Source organism: Pogona vitticeps, chromosome 4 (genome assembly GCF_051106095.1).
Source record: "Pogona vitticeps strain Pit_001003342236 chromosome 4, PviZW2.1, whole genome shotgun sequence".
Taxonomy (NCBI): domain Eukaryota; kingdom Metazoa; phylum Chordata; class Lepidosauria; order Squamata; family Agamidae; genus Pogona; species Pogona vitticeps.
The window spans coordinates 185,846,550-185,873,017 of NC_135786.1; the positions used below are offsets into that span (position 1 = coordinate 185,846,550).

Consider the following 26,468-nt stretch of genomic DNA (forward strand, 5'->3'; position numbering starts at 1 on the left):
AGTTGTTCCATATCGAGTTCTAACTATTGCTTCCTGTCCCACGTATAGGTTTCTCAGGAGATAGATAAGGTCGTCAGGCACTCCCATTTCTTTAAGGACTTGCCATAGTTTGCTGTGGTCCACAGAGTCAAAGGCTTTTGCATAGTCAATGAAGCAGAAATAGATGTTTTTCTGGAACTCTCCGGCTTTCTCCATAATCCAGCGCATGTTAGCAACTTGGTCTCTAGTTCCTCTGCCCCTTCGGGTGTTTCCCATGTTTAAATTTGTTTAACCCTAAATTATTTCTATTCTGAATGTGAAGAATCTTTACGGGGGGATGTGTACGATGGGAGAGAGAATGTCACCCTTTATTCTGATCACACATAGCTGGGTATGAGTGGCTGTGATTCTCTCAGTGACACTGATGGAGACTGCCAGATAGAGAGCCTCTTATTTTAAAAGACAAAGCAACCAAATAATGAAATATACATGGTCTCCTCTAGAAAGATGATCCAGAGTAACTGAAACTCTTGATCGTTGTTGATAGTTTTACTTCTCTCTTTAAATAAAGACAGCTGTGCTTGTGGCTAACTAAGGAAACCTGGCACTAACTGAGATTTGTTACCTTTGAGCTGTCTAATTTGTTCAGGTATGACCCGGTGTGAAACTTTTGTGGAGATACATCTTCCCTTTGCTCACCATATGACATGATACTGATGAATTAGATGTCAGCAGGAGGACGCGTCATTTTGGAACACTTTATTCAGTTGAGGCAATCTATATCACTCTTCAAAATTATCGGTGCAAGACTGTTTTGCACATGAAGTCCTCTTCAGTGAAAGTGTTACTTGTACACTTCCACCAGTGGAAAGATGAAATGAATTTTTCACAAATTCTCTCTCAATTCATCTTCTTGAACCACCTTATTTTCTGCCTCATCCCTCCCACATACATGAGCACACCTGGGCAAAGTGCGGCCCGAGGCTCACATACGGCCCTCGAGCCGCTCCTGTCTGGCCCGCCGGACATCAAAACCATTTATAGCTTTTTGTCTAAAGTTGATCAGTTGCTTATCTTTAACATACCACAAAAAAAAACCTCTAGTATTTATGAAGATTAACAAGTTTAAAATAAAAACAACCCTAACATCACTGTTTCATTCTATTTTTAAGTAAAGTTGGTTCAGCCCCCGAACACAGTTCAGATTTTTCATGTGCCCCCCCCAATAGAATTTAATTGCCCACCTGTGTACTAGAAGTAGAGGTAGGTGGCAAGATGGAAACAACAGTAGAAATGTCTACTGCTATAAGATCCTGTGGCTCACTTGCATTATGCTATCGTATCAGCTCAAACTGTTAAATTCAATATGTGAGAGTCTTCCCTAGAGAAGTGAGATAAATTTTCCTTTGTAGCCAAGTACTTACAGCTAAATCTAGTTGTCAGTTCCAACTGTAGCAGACCCTTTACATGAATTGGATTTGCTATGCAAAATAATGGAGAGCAAGAATAACATATTGGAAACCAACGGATAAGCTTTTTTGAAAAGTGGAGGCTCATTCAGGAAAAGAGAACATTATATACTCTTCTCTAATACTATAATTTGATGTTTTTAAAGATCAGGCTAAATAAATCCTTTTTAAAAGCCTTTTGTTACATTACCTTTTTCATATAAAAAATTGTATCAGGAGCAACTTTCTTGGCTTGCTTTTTTCCCCATCTAGCCAAATATCTGAAAACTAAACGTAATCCACCTGGAGAAATAGAATCTACATTTTGTTTCGTAAGCTCCTCAGCTTCAAAGGTAACTAAATAAGCACCAAGGACATCTGTTACTTGACTCATAGTAGCTTGAATATTGCAGAAGGAATAACTGAGATGAATAAGAAAGAAATTAAGACCTCTAGGAAACATCAATAGCCATTCTTTATTTAGAATGGATTATCAGTGTTTCTAGATATATTACCATTCAGACAATCAAGAAACCTTAGTTGTTTGGTTGATTTGTATTTATTTCTATGCTTGCAACAAAAAAACAAAAACAAAAGGGAGATGCTATACAGGCAAGATTAAGGGTTTCCCCCCTTTTATCTATGGCAGGGGTAAGCAATAGTTTTTTTGATGCAAACAGTAACAGATTACAACTTCCATTATTCATCATATTTGGTTATGTTTACTAGGTTTAATGGGAGTTGCAGACCAACAGTATCTCCAAAGCTGCAGTTGTCCAGCCCTAGACTGTGGGGGAATTCATTGAGTAGTTAGCATGAGATTTCCTCTGGCATCAAAATGGTTCCTATTGTGAGAAGACAAGATGGCACCTGGATTCCTAAGAACAGAATAACTCAGAAACAAGGCTTGCTTCTGCCATGGATGGGTGGCTAGTAGAGATGAGAACGAACCTCGGTTTGGAGGTTTGTGCCAGTTCATACACACAGCACCACAGGTGTTGTGCGTACCTTTCCCCTGCCTCCCTGACTAATGACCCACTCATTAGTTGGAGTTCACACTTCTCCTCCTAGGCTGTTTTACCAGTCCCCGGCAGAAACACAGGTTTGCCTGACCTGCCTCCTTGTCTGAGTGGGCGATTAGCAAAGGAGGAGGGGCAGGGAAGCCCATGCTCCTGCCAGAGGAGGAGAGGAGTATGCACCAGCTGGTGAGTGGGGGACCCATCTGGGGAGGCAGGGGAAGGAAATGTGTGGCACTAAACTCCAGATTTGTGCCCATCTCTAGCACTGGCTAGGCAAATCAGGTTCAAATAAATGAATCTTCACAATTTCCCCCCTCCACTCTGGTATATTGTTATTAATACTAAACGTTGAAGCAAACAGTTTATTTACGTCTCTTCCCTGGATATTTGTGACTGAGACATTGGTTCTATACAAGAGCAATTCTCCTCCCTATTCTAACAGAAGTACAATGAAATGGTATGGGCAATGACAAACTTACTTGTTCTATATTTGTAAGGGGAAAAAAAGGATGCTGTATAGTCTGTGTTAAAATTAAATTTATTTATTAGTTTTATTTATATCCTGCTTTCCCTTCAGTCATGGCTCTGTTTGCCCACATTTCATCTTCACAACAGACCCATGTTAAAGATCAGGTATAGAGACAGATGAAAAAGGGGGATAGAGGGCAGGGAGAGAAAGAGACTGCCCCCAAATAACCCAGTGAGTTGTTTGGCTCAATGATAACTTCAGGCTGGATCTCCTAAATTCAAGTTACACACAAATTGCTACACTATACTGGCTTTTATGCTACACATATTTTAGAAAAGTGCCAAGGGTAAGTGTATAGCTTATGTCTGAAATGCTTCTTGTACATAATATAGTGATGATATAGACTAGTTAACATGGGATTTCCTCTTGGATTATTACTGTAATGCACTATTTATTTATTTATTTATTTATTTATTTATTTATTTATTTATTTATTTATTTATTTATTTATTTATTTATATCCCGCCCATCTGATAAATCTATACCCCTCACCACTAGTGAGGGGGCTGCTTTTCAAATGTATTGATGTAATTTCAGTGGTGTAGCCAGACTGCTAATCAGACCTGCTTCCAGAGATAACCAAAATTCCTTATGAAGTCAGCTTCATTAGCTACCATTTTGCTTCCAGAAAAGGTCACAGTGCTGTTGGCTACCTATCAAGTCCTAATCAACTTGCATCCAAGCCACCTCAAAGACCCTGTCTTCCTCCATGAGCTCTCATCGATTTGAAGATCTTTGAGGAGAGGCTTTCTTGTGGTCTTACAGCTCTCAGAGTCTTGACTGACGGGGACCCAAAAGAGGGCCTTTTCCAGGCTATGCAACTTCTTCCTAAGAGATGCCAGGCTGGCCTATTTCCTTCCGTCCTTCCACTAGGAAGCAAGAGACCTCCCATTCAGGCAGGGAAGGTTTTAATTAGGTTTTATTACATTGTTTTGATCTCTTAAATAAATGTTTTAAATTGTCCCATTTATTATTACATATTTAACAGTGACTAGGTAGTTCAGTGGGTTGGACCATCAAGAATATGAGCTGGATTCTCTGCTCTGTCTTCTGGGCAAAGAGCCAGTTTCTGCATCTTTGGGTGAACAGCACAGTCGCAGAGCACTATCAAAAGGATGGTAATCCATTTCTAAGTGCTTTATAAGCAGAAAAGCCTGGAAAGAGTTGCCTTATGTTGGAAATGACTTGACAACACATAGTAACAATAAACACATTTATTATAGTTTGATTCTACATGTCTTTTTTTTTTAAAAAAAAATTAAGCCTCCCTGAGTCTCTTCTTGTGAGAAAGACAAGCTGTAAATAAATGGAATAAAAAAGCAAACAAATTAAGCATAAATCAGTGGTTCCCAAACTTTTCCACTCTTGGCTCCCTTGACTTACTGGCCACTGACTGCAGCTCCCCAGTATGATAGTTTGGATGGGTGGGGGAGAAGGAAGGGGGGAAAGCCCTGCCTGAGTAGTATTTCTATTTTTTCTCTCTCTATGAAAATGATATATAATTGTAGAATGTAACAAAATTAAAATGTAACAGTGAGCACACAGCCACATTGAGCTGCATCAAAGATTACTCTCCCATTGTAATGACTGACTGGCCTGGCCGATCTACTTGTTGGAGCTTACATATGTTCACCGAGTGTTCTGGAGAGGGCCAGCACTGATTGGCTGTGCAGCCCTGTGGGCGGAGACTGTTGCAAAGAAAGCCCCAGTTGACATATTTCTGGAAACTGAAAGAGCTTTCTGGGCCAAGCGCAGGGAAACATGCAGGCGCTCTTGAATATTCCACTGGCTTATTCATCATAAATATTAAAAGTAAGTTAGAGTGGGGTCTTGACTTAAGAACGGCTAGAGTTAAGAACATTTTGACTTAAGAACCGCTCTCATAGGAAAATATTGACTTAAGTACTTAGATTTGAGTTAAGAACTGAAAAAAACCCACGTGGGAGGCAGGGAAAGTGCAAAATGTGAACTTTCAGTTAACTGTTGGCCAGTGAAAAGGGTGCCTGTCTGCTTCCTCACTCCTCCCAGCATTTAGAGAGTGGATTGGGAGACAGTCTTCGGACTGCCTGGTACTGGACTGCCTGGACTGTATTTTCCCTGCCTTCCCTGAACCTTTCTTGACCTAAGAAAAAAAGAAACAAAATATCCCCCTCTAGTGGTCGAAGGCAGAATAGCAGCTTCCCATTAGTTTCTATGGACGGAAAAGAGCAGATACGGATCAAATGGTTTTCAATGCATTCCTATGGGAAATGCAGATTTGACTTGAGAACGTTTTGACTTGAGAACCACCTTACAATACAGATTAAGTTCTCAAGTCAAGACCCCACTGTACCGACATAAAGTTACAGACAAAAACAAACATAACTGAAACAGAACAAAATAAATAAGTGATTTTAACCACAATTAAAGAAGGCCTATGAAGGATGAGAGGATTCTGGGGTGTGCTTGACTGAGTTTGGTGGTACCATAGGGCAACACGGCACACTGTTTTGAAACCATTGGTAAAAGTTAATGAATATACAATATGTAGTATGTTGAGTCTCAAGATTGAAGGATTGGTATCAGCTCGATCTGATCCTCTATAGACGCTCTAGCCTTCCTAGTATTACAATCACACGCAATTATCAGGGTGCTGATTGCGATACTGATCACTCCCTGGTGTGTAGCAGAGTAAAACAGCGAATAAAGAGATTGTATCATATGGAAAAGGAAGGAAGACCACATATTGATATCAGCAAGACTCACGATCAGATGCAGATATTGGCTCCATCTCTGCTCTCAGTTACATATGAGTGTTAAGCCTGGGAACATGGCCTCTCCCAATTTGAAGAGACACTTGTCCAGCAGGCCGAGTCAAAGAGGCAGTCCTGAAAGCAGCAAAATCAGGGAGCTGGACAGGGGACAGATTGTATTTGTCTTCCGTGTGGAAGAGATTGTCACTCTCGAATTGGCCTTCTCAGCCACAGTAGATGCTGTTCCAAGACTTCTATTCAGAGCACGTTACCACAGCCTCTTGAGACTGAAGGATGCCTACTCCTAGTGTGTTGATCCCTTCTAGCATAAAATCATGAGCCAGCTAGACAGAAGAATTACTTTGTATATCATATTCTGCCTGCAGGGGGCAAACTAAACATACTATTTAACTAAACATACTATTTAATTTGGTCTTCCATCATGTTCAACCCATTGTACAATAGGTCTCCCAGGCTAATATTAGAAGAAAATTTCCCAACAGAGAAATAAAGCAAAGGAACAACCTACCCTGGGAAGGAGTCAATTTTTCAGAAGGTTAGGCACACATTCCTTAAGAAGAGGATACCTTTTATCTGGACTGAATTAGGACTAGGATTCAGAGATATTTCTTGTTGGGGAGGGCAAAACCCATGCTACCTAAGGATCTCACAAGTTAACAGTCCAAAACTGTTAACTTTTCTAAGCCCTGGTAAGACCAACCATAGACTGCCAAATGTTTCCGATATTCACCAGCCCAGTATGAAGCAGAGTTCCTTGCCAGATATATGCCCTCCCAGTGGGAAATGTGTCTTGTTGGAGCCCAGATTACTGTACATAATCATGGGGAATGATAACATGCCAGGAAAAACTTGAATGAGGAGTCACACTTTATTGGCACCCTTCAGTGTTTTTAATTTGATGCTTATTCCATTTGGAAAAGATCTGTTACTACATGTGGTCTGAATTACACTTTTCATTTCGGCATAGGAAACAGCACTACTGTACATATATGTTCTTATAACCATTAACTGGAATTCAATTTAACCAAAATAGTCCCAAGATGCACCTGACCTCTGGAAGGCTGAGGCTGTTTATTAGCTTCTGCCAAAACTGAAAACCAGCAGTATGACTTAGCAGCATTGAGGCCTGCAGGGCACTTACAGGCGCAATGCACAACAGTTTTATCTCTATAGCTTCCACTGCTAATTATCTCTCTCTTCCATGAGTGACTTATAGATCTAATGGGGAGTTCCTCCTAAATTTTGGATTGAGGCACCCCTTGCTGAATCCACAGACCTCTACATCAGTCAGTCAATCAATCACATGATCGCTGGGCAAAAAAATTATGTATACAGGTCTATATGTACATATAAAGGTAACGGTTCCCCTTTACATTTAATCCAACTCTAGGGGGCAGTTCTCATCCCTGTTTCCAAGCCATAGAGCCAGCGTTTGTCCAAAGACAGTTTCCATGGTCACGTGGCCAGTGTGACTAGACACAGAATGCCATTACCTTCCCACATAGGTGGTACCTATTTATCTACTTGCATTTACATGCTTTCAAACTGCTAGGTTGGCAGGAGGTACATATAAAACTCAGTAATATTTGGAAGAGCTAAAAATTTACATAGGGGAAATATTACTGGGACAAGTAGCAACTTTTTTTGTAAGGAGCTTTTATTCTTCCTAAATTTTTTATTCTGTCAGCTGAGTTGGTGTCTGGTGATCCACCATGTACCTTGCGATGCTTGGCTCAGAACATTATATCATCATGATGTTGCATACTATTCAAACAGAGGCATTGTCCAACAGCAGGGCAATTAACTTTTAAAAAGGGAACAACCACTCAAAACGTGTTATCTGCTGCACCCACCCCCACCCTTCTCTTGCCTTCTCCAGTGTCTTGAACTTTGGTTTAAGATTAATATCTATCAGCTCTAAATATATAGGCATTGACTGGAAGTGACTGATAATCTTTTTAAGCAATGCAGAGAACTCTTAATAGCTCTGCAGGGATGCTAATTAAAATATACAAGAACGACTTAATTAACTCATTATAATGTCTTGTGAACAAAACACAGAGGTGATCAGATATTATTGCTCAGTGGCTGTAAAAAAATTAAACCCGCAAATGAGCGGAGAACAGAGAAGAAACATTTTAGTCCTTCTTGTGAAGGCTCTGCCTTTGAAAGATGGCAGTTGTAATCAGAACCAATTTTCCTACTCATCCTTCTACATTTCACCTCAATCAGGTCAGTCCTTTGCATCAAACATCTGGATGCCTGATGCAAAGGACAAAGTGTCATCCCTCCTCTTTTCCAGTTGTCTCTTCTAGTTCCATCCAGAACTTGGTTTTGAAAGTATGGGATCTGCTGCTCCTAACTCAGTGCATAATCTTCAAGCTGACAGTTGTAGCTCAGCTCAGTTTTAAATTATAGCCAATCTTGACATTTGAGTGACAGATAGCGGGGGGAGATAATGTAAGCATCATTGGTACAAATGGCTTCTGGAAGAAAGGGTGACTTATTCTACATGAAATTTACCTATTCCACACAATGAAGTTCCATTCATCCTTTTATTCAATGTAATACTTTTAAATAGAGCTATTGTCCCTTCTGTATGCATACATGTATGCACCAGACCCGTTCTTTGGTGGCTTTGATACTACATATCAAGTGGAAAATATTGCACCACATTGAACTACTGCAGAAACATTCTATTCTATTCTAGTTATAGTATACTATTTTATAATTGCCAGTTGAGCTCAGGAGAGGTAGCTGTACATGACAGCTCCCAAGGAACAATCCTGATGTTCTGGTCTTAATATTATTATCTTCCTGGCTACATTTCAGGATCTACTGAGCCTTCTCCAACCTGGTGCCTCTCCAAATGTTTTGTGGTCCAAAATGCCCAAAGGGTACCAGCCCAGGGAATTCTGAACTATGTGGTAAAGGAAAGGTGCCCCTTATTTCCTTTAGAGATTTTAATTAGTCAGCCTACATGTTCATATTCCTAGAGCGAGGATGAGATGGAGCTGGAGAAGCAGTGATTTTGCATAGGTTTAAATAGTCACTGCCTGCCACAATTGTACTGTATTAAAATTTACTGAAGCTGTCCCAAAGACTAAAACACTTAGTTGCTTTTCTGATTTGCTGCCTTCATATTTGCCGTGAGAATAAGAATGTAATATTCAGCAAAAGGATTTGCTGTGTATTTCATCTATCTTTATTATAGATCTAATCATAAAATCAGCCAAGTTACAAATGTTAAGATTATTTTTCAGTGCTTCTCCCAAAACTAACAAAATGTCTTATTCACTGCCTTATTCCTACTGGTACTGTATCTTGTTTCTGCCTTGTGTCTGCTTTGCAAAACCAGGTTAATTTTTTTTTAAAAAAATCTGCTCAGAACCATCACAGAAAGGGCTGAAGCAACTCAGCACACCGAGATGTCGTATTGTCTAAACATACCAGGAATAATGTAGTGAGTTGTATCAGAAGTCCTGTTTCCTTCATTACTGTGGGGAAAGATGTGCCAGTCATAGATCAAAGGAACTGTCTTCAACTGATTAAACTGGTGTAGCTAAGAAGCTTACCTTGAACGGACTGAGCTGGTGTAAATGAGAATGTGAGCTGTAAGCTAGGGAATATTGTTGAGTAACTGCTTCAGATCAATCTCAATTTTTCGGCCTCAGTTGGGCCAGTTTGGTGATCAGCCACCTTACTCTGTCTAATGGGAAGAGCAGCCCTGAGAATGAAAATGTATGGCCAGCTCGGATTTTCCTTTATCTATATGGAGATAAATTACATTAGCTGGTGACACATGCTGTAACATATGTAGGTGATCTGTACGGTCCTGCTCTATAGTTAATCGGAGAATCCTTGCCCTCATTCTGACCTTAGGATAATTGGAGGAGAACAGAGCATACGCTTAGGGTTCTTAATGAGTATATTTTGAATGCATACAACCTCTTTTTTCAGTTGAAACAACATACTTTGACATGATGGTTAAGGCTTCTGAGAAAGTATCAAATCTGCAATAACTTCTACTACTCCTTCTGCATGCCTGTACTGTATTTTTCCTTGAGCTAACAATGTTTTGCCACCGTAGAGTACACAGTGATGGCACTAAGAGTGTGACAACACAGTAAGAAAAACGCAGTTTCTCTGCCACAATCTATGCCAGACTTGTCCAACCCACGGCCCGAGGGCCGCATGTGACCCAGGTCAGCTCATAATGCGGCCCAGTGCAATTTTTTATTTTTAAAGAAATTCCAAAGTTTCAAGTTACACTGCCGGCGCTTGCGGCCAGAATGTGGCCGGGGCATGTCACAACAGTAGAGGGGGACAGAGAGAAGGAAGGAAGGAGTGGGAGGGGAGGGGACAGGGGGGCTGCGTGACTGCATTGTGCCGTCCCTGTCAATAGGTGGACCCCCTCCCGGCCGCATAAAGCCGCCAGAGTCAAAGCTGGCAGCCTCTGCTGTCTGAGATTGCAGCTGCCGGTAAGTGCACTTGGAGCAGGGCTGTGGAGGACGGCTAGGGCTGCCCCCCCATGCGGCCCAAACCAAATGCATGTGTGGCCCAAATCAAATGTTCATCTTCTAATGTGGCCCAGGGAAGGTGAAAGGTTGGACACCCCTGATCTATGCGATAAGTTTCACAAAGTTGCTACATTTCATATTGATCCAATATAAACTATCACAGGTATAGCAAGTTTTTAAAATGCTGAAATTTCACACATTTACTCTATCTATTTCAGTTTTGGGGAAACCCTACACTCCCTCCCCATATTGATAAAAATTACTAATTTATTCAGGGTTGTCAAAGAATTGTGCCTATAGTTTAGTGACATTCTGAGAAGTGCTTCACAATAAGGTTCAGTCAGAGACTTCATAGATTTATACAAGACCAGAAGAACTGGGTCATTTTATTCTGCGTACTTCAGAATTTATTGAAAGCAACCAAATTGTGAGCATGAACCAGGTCTATCTGTGTTAAGTGGCCACACGGGGAGAGGAGGAAATTGTCACACTAAAATAAGATATACACTTAAGTTGTGGTAGGGTGCTTTATACATCCATCCATCCATCCATCCATCCATCCATCCATCCATCCATCCATCCATCCATCCATCCATCCTTCCTTCCTTCCTTCCTTCCTTCCTTCCTTCCTTCCTTCCTTCCTTCCTTCCTTCCTTCCTTCCTTCTCCTTGCTTTTGAATCACACAACAACAGCACAATTCTGTTAATTTATTTTCTGAGATAGTTGTTGTCACATACAGCACTGATGGTACCTGTCTGTCATGGGTTTGGAGGGAAAGTTCCATCCTATGGGGAGTGGAAGGCGGGACATCAGGGGGGAGGAGCTGTACTGTATATATTTGGGGGAAGTCCTTCGTAAGGGAGCTGACGTGGAGAAGTGGAGTTGGAGTCTGTGGGTCAGACTGGGTACAACTGTTCGTCAGATAGTACATACCTGATAGGTTCAGGTTTCTATCTAGGTAGCCAGAACGGATAGGTTCAGGGTCTGTGCGTTACCTTAAAGTGTTCCGTGGGAACCAATCTGTTGTATGTGTATGATTGGGACTATACCAAGTTCCAGTATCCTATTTACCTGATCCTTTTATTTACCCTGTTTGTTTTTTTCAATAAACCTTGTTCTCTTGTTTATTAAAATCCATTCCTGGTCTGGGTGACTTGGGAGAGCGAATGGTTGGTGGCAGCATAACTACAGGGTGGGATACTCCAGTAGGTCTGGGGTTGTTACATTTATTGGTGTCCAGCAGGTGGGATCCGACTGGTCCAGTTGCCCAGTGGTCCAGCAAAGCCTTGGCTAGTGTGCCCAGAGCAAGGGGGGTCTAGTCAGGGAAAATCTGAGGGCGCGTAGGTAATCTTCTAGGCTTACCTCACGGGGAGGTAGGCTAGTGGAAGAACGTGCAAACTCAGATTGGGGGACTAGATTAGGGAGCTCTGAGGCAACCCGTTTTGGCGGGAAAGGGCTGAGGCAAAGCTGCGTGAAGTAACAGTGATCTAGCCTGTCTGCTGAGAGGCCTAGCAGAGGGGGTGAATTCTGTCTGGCAATAGTTGCAAGTGGGTGCTGGAGGGACAGCAGCAGTCTATAGAAGGCTGTTTCTGAGGCAAAAGGAAAAAAGTCGTCGTTTTATTTTGAGGCGTGACTTTTGAAGGCAGCCTGGTCTGGGGGGATTATGCCCTTGACTCGAAGCCAAATGGCAGAAATGGGTGAAGTGAGAGAACCACAGGGAGACCAAGGTTCTGAGGAGGAATTTGGCTCAGTGCAGGATGAGAGCACGGGAGAACTGACCTCAGAACTCAGAAAAATGCTCCTAGCCCAACAGCATGAACTGAGGGTGAGGGAAATGGAGGAAAGGGAAAGGGAGAAACAAAGACAATTTGAAATGGAAAGGGAAGAGAAACAGAGACAGTTGGAGTTAGAAAGAATGGCGTTTGAGCTGAAGAAGGTGGAAATAATGAGTAGAAATAGGAATAACAATAATAATGAGGGGAACCCAGGGAATGGGGAAGGCAGCCTGTCTAAAACTGACTTGAAGAAATTCCCTGCGTACAACAAGGGAGATTGCCCTGAGGTGTTCTTTTCCCTCGTGGAAAGAGCGTTTGTGGACTTCTCAGTAAGGGAAACTGAGAAGATGACCATTATGCGATCTTTAATCAGTGGCAGCCTGGCAGAAGTCTATGCAGAGATGCCAGTGGAACTGCTGAAAGACTTCGCTGAGTTTAAAAAACTGGTGTTTGCCCGGCATGGGATAAATGCTGAACAGCTGAGGCAAAAATTCAGGTCACTCACAAAAAAAACAGAGCAGACTTTTACCCAAGTGGGGGCCCAACTGGTGAGGTTGCTAGAGAAATGGCTGTCTCAGGAGGGGACAGAGACCTTCCAGCAGCTCAAAGACCTGATAGCGCTGGAGCAATTTTATTCAGTCCTGCATGGGGAACTAAAGTTCCATGTGAGAGAGAGGAAACCGAAAATTGTGACAGAAGCGGCGGAGATTGCAGATTTTATTTCCCAAATAAGGAAGCCCTTAGGTGCTGAGGGGAAAACTGTGGGTAAGCCCAAAGAAACCTACAGCAGGTACTCTCAGGGACCAGGGAAAAACCAGCAAGGGGGAGGGGCCCATGTTGAAGGGAAGCCCTCTGACATGAAACCACCAAGACCTCAGATTTTGGAGGGAAAACCAAAAACAGATGAGAAAGACTCCAAGTACAGCAGAAAATGTTATTTCTGTCCAGGAAAGGGCCATCTAATCTCAGAGTGTGAGAAATTAAAGCAGCTAAAGGGAAATTTGCCTCATGATTTGAGTGGAACCAAGCCAAAAGCTGTGTTCTGTGTCCAGACAGAGCAAAGCTCCTTGCCACTGAGGGAGCCTGTTGCCATGGCGACTCACTCTGGACCAGTTACATCTGCTGATCAGGCTGGGGAAAATGGTCCTCTTGTGGAGGTCAAGCGCTGCTTACTAGTTAGGACAGATTCGCAATTGTTTGAGACCGCTGGGGTGGACGTAGGAATACTTGACCATCAGTATAGGGGGCTAAGGGATACTTGTTCCCAGGTGACCCTGTGCCATTATTCCTAGGAATAATGACATTATTCCTAGGAAGCATATAATCCCAAATGAGAGCCTGAAGGTGGCAGGGATTGAGGGGCAGGTGATCTCACTGCCAGTAGCTGAGGTACCTGTGAGCTTTCAAGGCTGGAGGGGAGTTTGGCGTCTAGCGATTTCATAGACTCTGCCAGCAGCCGTGCTCGTGGGAAATGACCTGGCTGAACATGTGAAATGGGTGCTAGTGATTACACGCTCACAAGCTACCACGGGGACAGTTCAGGGGGGTACTGAAGAGCCCGAGGCTGAAGCAGATGAGGGTAGTCCCGAAGCGGTGGCAGAAACCTTAACCACAGACAGCAAATTTGGCCAAGAGCAAAAGGCAGATGCCACTCTCCGAAAGTGTTTTGAAAAGGTGACAGACACCCAGCTAACACCTGAAACCCCAGCGAGATTTCACGAGAAAAAGGGAATTTTATATAGAGAGACAGTGATGAATGTCTCAAAAGGGGGAGATGGGATCAGAAGTCAGCTAGTGGTACCTGAAAAGTATCGCCCCAAAGGGGGCACTCTGACATGTTTGCTGCGCACTTGGGGGTGAACAAAACACAGCAGAGAATCACACAAAATTTTTACTGGCCTGAAATAGGGAAGCAGATCAAGGAGTTCTGTAAACAATGTGATGTGTGTCAGAGGCAGGGGAATAACCGTGACAGGACCAAAGCGAAGTTGTGCCCTTTGCCTGTGATTGACACCCCGTTCAAATGTATAGGAGTGGATATTGTGGGACCTTTGCCCAAGGCCACAAAGAGGGGGAACCGGTTCATTCTCACCATTGTGGACCATGCCACGAGGTACCCTGAAGCCATTCCCTTGACTAACATCGAAACTAACACAGTGGCAGATGCCTTGGTGGGGTATATGTCCAGGATGGGATTTGCCTCAGAAATAATCACCGATTTGGGCACATCGTTTACATCAAAGCTCATGAAACGGTTATGGCAAATCTGTGGAATTAAACACAAGGAAACCACTGCCTATCACCCCGAAAGTAATGGGTTAGCGGAGAAGTTCAATGGGACTCTGATGCGCATGATTAGGGCTTACTTGGCAGAGAATCCAAACAATTGGGACCAGAAGCTGCAATCCCTTTTGTTTGCTTACCGATCAGTGCCCCAAGCCAGTACCGGGTTCAGTCCGTTTGAACTTTTGTTTGGGAGAAAAGTAAAAGGTCCACTTGATTTAATCAAACAGAATTGGGAGCAGATCACCCAGGGTGACCCACAAAATGTTCTGACGTATATAGACACTTTAATGAATGACCTGAAGAGAAACCTAGAGCTAGCAGCAGAAAACCTGCAAGCTCAGAAGGTCAGACAGAAAACCTGGTATGACCAGAAAGCCAGGGAGAGGCACTTTAACCCAGGGGAGGAAGTGCTTTGGCTTAGGTCCTGCAAAGAGAACAAACTGCAGCTCAAATGGGCAGGACCATACAGGGTCATTTCCAAGATGTCGGACCTGAACTACCTTATAGAACAGGAGGAACACCAAGCACGGAGGGTGGTACATGTGAATGCCCTGAAACCCTACTACAGAGGGGAACAGAGGGTTTTATTTGCCATAAAAGCAGCTGAGAGTGAGGAAGCTGAATTGCCCTTCTGGGAGGGTAGAGGGGAAGTGAAATACAACCCAGATGAGGTGAAGATCAGTCCTGCACTCACCCAAGACCAGCAGCAAGAACTAAAAGTGCTGCTCACTAAATATCATAAGGTTTTTTCAAATAAGCCGGGGATAGTGAAGGGAGTGATGCATCGGATCCACACAGGGGATGCACCCCCACAAGCAGTATCCCCGTACCGAGTGACGGGACCCTATAGGGACAAGGTGCGGAAGGAGCTGGACGAGATGCTTAGGGAGAACATAATCGTCCCCTCTTCTAGTCCTTGGTCCTCTCCGATAGTCCTGGTGGACAAGCCTGATGGGAGCATTAGATTTTGTGTAGATTACCGGAAATTAAACCGCGTAACCACTCCTGATGCCTACCCAATGCCCAGGCTAGACAACCTGATTGAAACCATAGGGGGTTGTCGGTTCATTTCATCGTTGGACCTAGTAAAGGGTTACTGGCAATTAAGGATTGATCCCAGGGATCAGGAAAAGACCGCATTTTGCAGCCCTTTCGGTCTATATGAGTTTAGAGACCTTAGTTTTGGTCTCAGAAATGCACCAGCCGCATTTCAAAGGCTGATGGACCAGACCTTAGCAGGGCTCAGTGACTTTACTGTGGCCTACATTGACGATATAGGGATCTTCAGCAATACCTGGGAAGATCACCTGAAACACCTGGAGATAGTGCTGCAGAGGTTAAGTGCAGCAGGGCTAACAGTAAAGGCAAGCAAGTGTCAGCTGGGTAGCCCAGAAATAAAATACTTGGGTCACATAGTAGGGGGAGGAGTGATCAAACCCCTAGAGGCCAAGATAGAAGCCGTTCGTGATTGGCCCAGACCCAACACCAAGAAAAAAGTCAAATCATTTCTTGGGTTGGTGGGCTACTACAGAAAGTTCATCCCGAGGTTTAGCGAGATGGCGACTCCGCTGACCGATCTGACGTGGAAGAAGACTGATGACCGCATCCCGTGGACCAGCGACTGTGAGGAGGCGTTCCAGAGGTTGAAGGAGGCGCTCATCCATTATCCAGTGCTGCGTGCTCCCGACTTCGACCGGGAGTTCATCATCTACACCGATGCGTCTAACAGCGGGGTAGGAGCAGTTCTTTGCCAGGAGGATGAAAATGGTGACCAGCATCCAGTGTCCTACCTGAGTAGGAAACTCCAGAAAGGTGAGAGACATTTGGCAACCGTGGAAAAGGAGTGCCTGGCCATAGTATACGCGATTCAGAAGGCTAAACCTTACATCTGGGGAAGACATTTTGTTCTGTGCACTGACCACTCACCACTGCAGTGGTTAAAGACAATGAAAACACATAATAGTAAACTTATGAGGTGGGCTTTAAACCTGCAAGATTTTGACTTTGAAGTGAAGGTGGTCAGAGGGACAATGAACTGTGTTGCTGACGCCTTGTCAAGAAGACCCGACGAGTGAAGACGGCGAAGAAACCATGGACTGTGTATATTGGTGACCAAAAGTTAAATGTACCTGTTTATTGAACAGGCTTGGTATGTATTAATAAAGGTAACTTAATGTATTGCAAATATTAATGTATAAATGCATAAGTGATATGTTTGACCTAGAGTGAGTAAGTATGGGTTATGGGATTGTATTAGAATGTATAACTGTTTATGTGTTTTGATCCTGGTTGTTTTTTGGAGAAAAGCACTTTAGCTTTTCCCCCGCAAAACAACTTATAAAGGGGGGAGGTGTCACATACAGCACTGATGGTACCTATCTGTCATGGGTTTGGAGGGAAAGTTCCATCCTATGGGGAGTGGAAGGTGGGACATCAGGGGGGAGGAGCTGTACTGTATATATTTGGGGGAAGTCCTTCGTAAGGGAGCTGACGTGGAGAAGTGGAGTTGGAGTCTGTGGGTCAGACTGGGTACAACTGTTCGTCAGATAGTACATACCTGATAGGTTCAGGTTTCTATCTAGGTAGCCAGAACGGATAGGTTCAGGGTCTGTGCGTTACCTTAAAGTGTTCCGTGGGAACCAATCTGTTGTATGTGTATGATTGGGACTATACCAAGTTCCAGTATCCTATTTACCTGATCCTTTTATTTACCCTGTTTGTTTTTTCAATAAACCTTGTTCTCTTGTTTATTAAAATCCATTCCTGGTCTGGGTGACTTGGTAGAGCGAATGGTTGGTGGCAGCATAACTACAGGGTGGGATACTCCAGTAGGTCTGGGGTTGCTACAGTTGTGCATCTCAAAGCTTAGAAGAGTAGCCCCGCCCCTGGGCATCTGCTAATTAATTGCACAGAAAGAGAATTTCCCTGCTTACTCTTTATAGATCACATAGGAAGCTTCCTCTCAAAGAGTCACATCTTTGATCTAGGTCAAGCTACAAGTAAATCAAGTTATTTTTGCCACAACAGTCCAGCTAGCTCAATACTGTCTGTTGAATGAATGGCCACAGTTGTTCAAAGTCTCAGCATGTAACATGGGATTATGGCATGTAAAAGATGTGCTTGATTACTGAACTACCACTACCTAAGTCTGGCATCTAAGAAGTTATTCTGCTTGTGCAGTCAGCAGGTTCCACTTAATGTTAAGCTGTTATTTCCCAATCCAATTCAGTACTTTCTAATCAAACTCCAAACCTTGTACACTAAGATTTTCGAAGGCATCTCAGTGACTTGCCTTATTTTAGATTTTGATGTCAAATTTTAATCAATGTTCCTTTTAAGCTTCTTAGACACTTGTGTAAGCAAACAATTTTAAGCATGTCAGCTGGCCCAGAAAGGAGAATTCTCTTGTTCTTAAGACCATTAGTATAGGAAAGCTATAGCAGATTAAAATACTGTTGACATCTTTGTGAGAGTCAGGTTATGATGACTGCTAGAATACTGACTACATGAGATCTCTACTTTAAAAGGTTTAAGCAGCATATTCAGAAGACAAAACAAATTTGCACAGACATCTGGACAACTTCAGTCAGAAAAAGTTATGGTGTGGTTAAGTTTAGAAAAGTTACTCTGAATCCTTCAAAAATCCATCAGCCAGCAGGACTACTGAAAACTATAATAATAATAAAACCTTTTCCAAACTCTGTAGATCGCCAATTGTTGTGATGGCAACAGAAACACACGGGAGAAATTAGGAGTTGGTGATCACAACAGTCTGAAGATTATACTTTTTAAAAAACAATGTCTTTTTTAAAATGGTAATTGTTAAGTGGGAGGTAAGAATGGAGTTTAGGTACAATCAGTAATTACAGACTCCAGAATACATGTTTTTCTCTGCCTCTTTTCCCATGCTCTGAATCTGTTCTACAATTTTCACATCACGCAGTACAGAGAGAAAATAAAATTGGAAAGTCAAATATGTACTGTACATTGATCACATTGGGTACATAGCACATCTTCAAAGCTCTGTGCTAAAAATATCAAAAAAGCCTAGGAATTTTCATTCTTGGCATGTTCTCCATCCTATGGAAAAGGGATATGTGATGATGGCAAAGAATTGCACTACAGAAGAGTACTGTACTGTTAATCCATAAAAGTATATAGTTTCAAAAAGCTGGCTGCTGAAGGGGGTGGGAGGCTGCAGAGATGTAAGCAGGAATTTTTGAAATACTGTACACAGTAAGCTACCACACACATGACAGTTTTCCTTTGTATAATCTCCTTCATAATGCAGAAAGCTGGAATGTGACTGGCTTTCCTGTGTGACAAATGAAACCAAGATAGTGTTTCTATGATATAGTCTGGAGCACAATACATTAAGTAAAATATGTTTATTCCACCTTACATCCACAGATATCAGAGAGAGCTCTTTGATTACAGCCAATAAAACAACAATAGTAACTTTAATACTATTAATCAAAACTAAACCCACAAACTAACAGGACCATTCTCATACAATAAAATGGAAGGGCATTACATCACCAGATTTTTACTGCTTAGTATGTAGTAACATACAATGTTTCATAGGCCCACGGCTATAAAGCTACCAAGTACATTTGAGCACCCTTCACCAACAACCTCCACAGGTGAGATAACAGATTTGCATTAAGCACTCAGTAAAGGTTCCTATGTTATCATTATTCCTTCAAGTCTTTCCTTACTTTGAAAACATGTGAGAATAACAGATTTTGCCATATTTTACTGAGTCTACCCTGTCCAATCTTTTGCCACCATATTGAAGAAATGAAAATGAGATTAAGACTTGGAAGGGCAGCCATGAAGGAAAGAAAAGATCCTTAAGAAGAAGAATGTATTACAGGAGATCAAGGTCAAGATCTTTCAATATTCTCAATTACTGTGTATGGGTGCGAAAGATAGACAATGAAGAAACCTGGTGGGAGAAAAAATTGATTCGTCTAAAATGCGGTATTGGAGACGAGCTTTACATATACCATAGGCTGCCAAAAAAACGAATAAGTGGTTAAAGATCAAATCAACACTACCCTCTTCCTAGAAGCTAAAATGACTAAACGGCGATTATCCTACTTTTGACATAAAACACTGTTGATTATAGGACCTTTCAGAAGTAATTAATTCACAGGGCCACTCAAGAAGGACTTAAAGGCACATGAAAGACACATTCATCTCTCTTACACTTATACTGTACTGTATTACAGATAGGTATGGCAATGGGAACAGCTGCACTTAGTGAAATTAAGAAAGAATTTCAACTAATTTTTATCAGCATTTACAAATTTATTCACATTTGAAACAAAAAAGATTTAAAAATATGAAGGTCTATAAAGTGAGTCCCTGCTGCCTTAAAAATCTTGTTTTAAAAAATTCTGATATATCGCTAAAGTGGCATATACATGCTGTTTTCCTGTCAATTCCAATTGTTAGTTAAAGTGCCACCTAGTGTCACTAGATAAATTTAGGTACTGTTAAAAAGGGCTTAAATTGTTGAAAAGCTAGAGGGGGATATTAACTATAAGTCACACAAAGGTGAGGATGATGGTTGCAATAGGGAAGGCATCGGATAAGTGATACATTGCTAAACAGTTGTGGAGGGAAAAAAATAAAAGAAAAAGTAAGTGATTTATCACTAAGCATTTAAAAAAATTAAGGGTAAAAAAAGGCAGTGGTCACGGCGCCCCAAAAAAACTGACCCATTTGTAAAGTAAATAAATTGACAGCAATGTTCTCATGTGCTAAAACAATAAGGACTGAAGTGATACAGGGATTGGATCATTTTTAAGAAGCCAAGCTGGCGGGGTGGTAAAAAAACCTTACTGCCTGGCCAGATGAATCAATATTACCCATGTAAACAAAAGTTTATAAAATGATTTAAATAACAGCAGAATTTATGCAAGTGATGTCCTTTTGGCATGTAAGACTGCACCCTGACAGATTTTTCCATCCCTAGTTTTGATGGCAACACCCCTCAACTTGAATGTAAAGAAATCTGGAGAAAAGAGCCAAAAGCTTGCATTTGTTTCACTACAAATCAACAAAGTCTTAAGTCTCCCATATAATATTGAAGTGGGGGGGGAACCCCGCATCTTAAAACAGTCTGCTGATTTTGCATTTCAGATTTCCATCCAACTATTTTGCCAATAGAAAACGCTGCCTCTTGTTTCCTTGCATTTATATTACAGAAGGGAGTGGGCAGCACCATTGAAACCACACCAATTTATATAAGAAACTTTGGAGCAGCCTTCGGAAGTCTTTCTCAAACCTCTTTCCAACTGTTCCTCCTACCTTTTTTCTTTCCAGTGCTTCCAGACATGAAAATAACTGGCAACTGACCTAGCCCTTAAATTATACTGAGAACCTCTTTGTGCTGAAATAGATCAACAATTTGGGATGAATAAAAAGTTGATCTGATATCCCTCCTCAAGGATTTAACAGAGCCCTGAACAGAAGAATCAGGGTCCCCCTTTACCTTCTATGCAGAACAACAGGAACTGCACAAAGGGCCTCAAAGAGAACGAAATTTAAGGGCCAAAACTTGTCCAGCAAGCCATGACAAGCTAATGTGCTGTGCAACAGCGGAGAAGTAACTTAAAAACCTTGTTGTTCTGAAGGAATCAGAAGTGCCTGCCAGGAAACCATGAGCCACGTTTCTTTTCCTCCACACCCCACTAGTTTCTAGGAGTCTGCCTACCTTTTCTTTTTTAACATAACCTCAACAGCATGTGCTGTGCAGGCAGACTCCTCCTTCCGCAGCAGCCCTCCCACTGAAGCGCGCAGGGGGGGGGGAAGGAGGAAAAATAGAAAAGCAGAAGGAGCTTCCTTAGCTCTAGCTGCTCCTTCCTCCTCCTCTTTTTTCTTCTTTCTTTTCCTCCTCCTTCTTCATCCTCCTCCCCTTTTATCCGCCTCCTTCTGCTGGCTGGGGCTTTTGTTTTTCCTCCTAGCTCTCTTGTTTTCCACACGTGACTGCTGTGTTGTTGCACCGAGCGCGCGGCGGGGCGAGGGCACCTATAAATGCTAATAACTTTGGCCCAGGAGAGAAGAAGAAAGGGGAAAAAAAGAGGCAGGAGCAAAAAGAAGAGAAGGGGGCTGCCGGTGAGGGTGGCGGCGGCGGCGGCGGCGGCCGACCTCGGGCGCTCTCCTCATGCAGGCAGCCAGAGGGGGAAGGAGGGAAAACATGCCGCCCAAGCCCAAAGCCCACCTCTTCTTCGCAGGGTCCCGGCTTCCCGGCCTCGCCGCCCGCTGCTAACCCGCCGCCTGAGAGCCCGAGCCTGCCGCCAGCATTCTCCTTCTTGCCCGCTCCGAGAGCGGGCGGGCGGGCGCGACAGACAATGGCGGCGGCGGCGGCTCCTGCTCCTGCCGCCACCAGCGGCGGCGGCGGCGGCGGCGGTGGTAGCAGCAGCAGCCCTGGGAGTGCCCACAGCGGCGGCAGCGGCACATTCCACCAGCAGCTAGAGCCCTGCCTGAGGAAGGCGCCGCCGCCGCTGCGCATGGACCCCCGGCGCAGGCAGGCAGCGCTGTCTTTCCTCACCAACATCTCTCTGGATGGGCGACCGGTGCTGCAGGACGAGGAGGGCGGAGGAGGCGGCGGCGGCGGCGGCGAAGAGAGCGAGCTCGGCGCTGCGACCGTTGCGAGGACGGCGGCGGCGGCGGCTGCAGCCTGCAATAGCAGCAGCGCGAGGACTCGGCAGAGCCTGAGCGCCTTCCAGTCGCCCGCCCCGCACCATCATCACCCGCAACCGCAGCAGCCGCCGCCACCACCCGGGGCTTGCCCCAGCGCCTACAGCAGTAGCAGCAGCAGCAGCTGCAGCGCCAGGCCGATGGGCCCCTTGGGAGCGGCAGGCGAGCAGCAGGAAGACGAGGACGGGGACGAAGACGCCTTCGCCGACGTGCAGGTGCCGGGCCCGGCTCCTTTCCTGGGTTCCTCCGGAACCCCCTGCGCCAGCGGCACCCGGGGTCGCCTCAACTCCTTCACTCAGGGAATCCTGCCCGTCGCCTTCGCTAGAACCGTCCCGCAGAATTATGGCTGTCTGGAGCAAGGTCAGGTGGGCACCAGCGCCTTCGAGCTGCAGAGGTCCCGGTAAGTGAGGGGGGGGGGGACTTTATCCGCGTAGGGGATCCGCCAGGGCCTTGGAGGGATCTCCAAGCTGCACATACCAAGGCATTTCGCTCTGTAATGTCCTTTAAGAGCCAGGAGGTTCTAAAGTGAAACTCTAGCCAAAACTCTGGACGAAGACATTAGGAGAGAATCGATAGACAGATAACTGTGGGCAGTCATAATGACTCCTGAACACCTTTAATGAGATGTCTCCATTGGCAATCAAGAGTTTATTTTCTTTCTACCTATATTACCTGTCAATGCATATGTGTAGATTGATCCTTTGCCTATGGGCTTGGCTCATCTCTATCCATAGAAGGACCACCCTGTTCCTTGTTTTGCACAGAACTGTGGGTTGTTCCTTAGGACTAATGAGCTTAAGAGTACAAATGTGAGATGTTTTTGTAAGACATACAAGATATGATATGTACAGATTGTACCACATTGTTTAGTGCTTATCACATTGTACACTCCTTGCTTAAGCCACCCAAATGTGTAAACTGTTAAGGCCCAGATTCCTCCACCTTCATTCTGAACAACATCTGGTATGTTGCTACCTGTATACAAATGTTAAGCATTATGTTGAAGTACTAAATTTAAATTCAATTTCAAAGTTTACCTGCTTTGTTTCTCCCCCACGTGGCACAATCTGTCTGGACTTGAGAACTAGATTGCTTCCCAGGTGTCTTGCTTGGAATGTTAGTTTATTTATATTTAAATACCTGTATATATCAAGCCTTTCTATTTGGATCTGAATAGATCCTAGCAAAATGTCCACATTTGAGAATTCAGCCGGATTATACTGCATTTTCAAGTTCTTTACATGGGTGAGTATTTGAAATGAAGGTGTCTTAAACATGGTAAAAAGTGAAGAAGCAAGATGCAGAGTGACAACAAATGCACATGTCACTTCACAATTTCCTCTTTGATAGCAGGAGGGGTTGCTACCCTCCTGTCTGTGTTCACGGAAGCAAACAAAGTGCACTAAATTCTGTTGGTGATACAAGGGTGGTTTCACAGTCAGGGTGTACTGCTAGTGTGTGATTTGGTCTGGAAGATTTAATTTTGTGCTGTTCTAGTCTGTGGAAGTAAGGTCTTAGTGTGGTTTAGAGCAATAACAGAGAATAATTGTTTTAATTGCTTTACTGAAAGCTTCTGTGTGTCACCTTTGAGTTGCACAGTGAAGTATTGGAGTGGGAGCTGTATCGATGTGTTTTATCCAGATTCTACTTGTGTTGATTAAAAACATAACATCAAAAGAAGTATGTGGAAAGCATAAATAAAAGCATATCAATAAAAATATATAGCTAGTTTGTAAGAATTTGCACCATTTTAGACAGCATATGAGCTTACATGCTGATGGCCTACCTAAATAAAAATGATTTTGCCAGCAGGTAAAAGGATAAGGGTGGAGGGCGGAGGATGTGGATCTATCACATTAGCACCCACTCCACCTAATTCCTTAACAAAGCATAAACCTGAATATCTCTTCAGAAGCATTGTGTGACTCTCTGCTCAGGCAAGCTTTTGCAGGTTGATTGCATTTCGGAAATTTGTATCAGGATATCCATTACTGTACTGTTAATTTCATTTTTTTTTTTTTTGGCCTATGGGTAATACCTCAATAGTAAACACACTTATCTTATTGAACGTACAGTAGTAGGACATTACTCAGCACTATGTCAGGCCAAAGGATTGAACATTGCTAGATGGATTGAAGATCAAATGACATCACCTTCCTGAGGATGAAGAGGTGAATTTGTAACATGAAACCCAAGCAAAATCCCTTTGTTCTAGGCATCCCTGCTACAAATTCAAAACCTGGCACTGGCTTACCTTTTTTTGTTTGTTTGCAAGCATAAATATGCATGTGGTTTTAAATAAATGCTGCGGAAGGTGTTTGCTTTTCCATTGGGATGAGATTTTGTTACATGCCTCTAAAATAGCATTAGATATGTTTTAAAATCATAAATGCTGTTGACTACTAGGCGTCCAAAGGACACATCCCTCTTTCTTAATTCTTGATGTTTAGCTCTCTAGTTAAGATGCAGAGCCATAGCAAGCTGTTTCAATGTCCAGAGGAGATCCTACTGTTATTTTCTGCTTAATAATGGCTTTTCATAATAGGTGGAACACCTTCCATGAGACAAACGTATAGAGAAATGCTGTTCAAACTTTGCACACTCAAAGAGAATGCTAGTGATGATACAGAACCTAATACTCTTCACTTTGCTTGTCCGTCTGATAGCACTGATGTCAGCATTGGGATTTAGTACTTTATGCAGAGATTTAAAAAATTCCTCTTCATTAAGGAATGAATGGAGACTCTTCATTCTCAAGGACTGAAACAAAAATAATTAGAACCAGGTGGGCATTGCGTTGCTGGGTCCAGGTGGTGAATCTGACAGGCTACTATCTAAAGTAATGTGTGCATCTTACTAATCAGCAGTATTTTCTTTTGTCCATGAACCGCCTCAAAATCTGATATCTTAATCCCTTCATTTATTACCTTGTTTTGTCCTGCATTACACATCAGCTGATGCACCACCCCTTAACTCCCATTCTGTTCTTCAATCCCGATCTCTCTTTAATAGGAAGCTGTTACAGCATGTTTGTTTAAAGTGGAAGCACTCTGTTTACCCAGTTGAAAGATTTTAAAAAAGCCCTATCTTGTAGGGAGGGATTAATGAATAAATAACAAGCTTAAGTGACAAATCCTGCACAGATAACTGGCTGTTCAAACTCTCCTAAATGTTTTGAACATGATTAGACCTTAACAAAAATAATTAACAGAAGAGTGGGCATTCAGCTGCCACAGGACCATTTAGGCGTTATAGTTGAAATCATATGATTGTGTTTGAGCTGTGTTAATAGTCTAGCTGATCTGAGTACAGGGAATAACAAGTCAAGTGAACATCCATAGGGTCCCGTTAGTTTTGATAATAACTATTTCCCTTTATGTGGAGGCATACAAAGACAAATCTGAATTTTAATTATTCTAATATGTGATTATATAGTATGCAAATTTAGTTCTGCATATGTATCTGTTTATTGTGGTTTATTTCTTTGACATGATGGGGATGCATTTATTGATGAATTGTCCTGTGGAGATCTTTCAGAGTGAATTCTTCACAGTTGAAGGACAAGATATGGCAAGCAGCATAGAGACAAGCGGTGGGAAAAAGACAACAGCCTATGTTTTATAAGCACAAAATGGAGAGAGTTAAGATAGGAAGTGAAATAAAGAAATAAAAATACAAAATAAAGCCAAAACACCCATCCTAGTAACAGAGTGAAAACTCAGATATACTGCACAATAGGAGACAATTACTATTTGTCTCAATTGTCACCTATCTTCCCTCCAAGGGACTACCATTTATTTTTACCGTATCTGTCTTGATATGAGAGGGAGAGAAGAATGCACATGTGTCTTATTCTACCCACTGAGCTTAACAGCAGAATGGAACTAATTTCATTGATGGAAACTTTGCTTTCGTCCTTGATGCCAAACTGCCTCACAGTTACGAGTTCTGCTGTTTCACTTGTTCTCCCAACTCACCTTATTATGTGACTTTTTTTCCCCTAACGGTTTTGACTGTGCTTCTTAAAGCTTGAAGATTTTGATTAGTCCTCTCACAAGAAAACCATAATTACTTCTCGTTTTATGTGTTTTTAGTGGTGCTCCAGTGGCAGTGTTCTAGGAGCCATGTTTTGAAGTTTTTCTTCATCGATTTAGAAGACAGATGTATATCCTGCCTTTCTGTTAGAGTAATGTGCAACTAGTAGCTTGCCAGAGGAGCTTGCAAATATTTGTAATCACTCATCAAATGTTTTTGTGTGTCTTTATACATGCACAGAGATGTACTTCTCAAATCCTTAGAAGTCTTTTAGTCAATGGATGTAGGTGGCGTGATCTCTTCAGTGCTTCAGGACATGGAGACATGTGATCTTTCTGACCGAGAAGGGAGTCAGCTATTGACTTCTGCAGCTGCTGCTGCTGTAGCTGATGGAAAGGCTATATTAGCCTCTG

At 42.9% G+C, this 26,468-nt stretch overlaps 1 protein-coding gene across 2 annotated transcripts in view; it reads left to right on the forward strand.

Moving 5' to 3' along the window:
- Positions 1-21,288: 21,288 nt before the first annotated feature.
- Positions 21,289-26,468, forward strand: part of CABLES1 (Cdk5 and Abl enzyme substrate 1) — a 78,125-nt gene continuing 72,945 nt past the window's right edge. Inside the window, exon 1 of one of the 2 annotated variants that reach the window (XM_072998850.2) lies at positions 21,289-22,420. In XM_072998850.2, coding sequence (XP_072854951.2) covers positions 21,672-22,420 — 749 coding nt within the window. In that variant the 5' untranslated portion in view covers positions 21,289-21,671. The remainder of the gene's footprint in view (positions 22,421-26,468) is intronic. The other variant, XM_020785738.3, reaches the window with a different exon arrangement.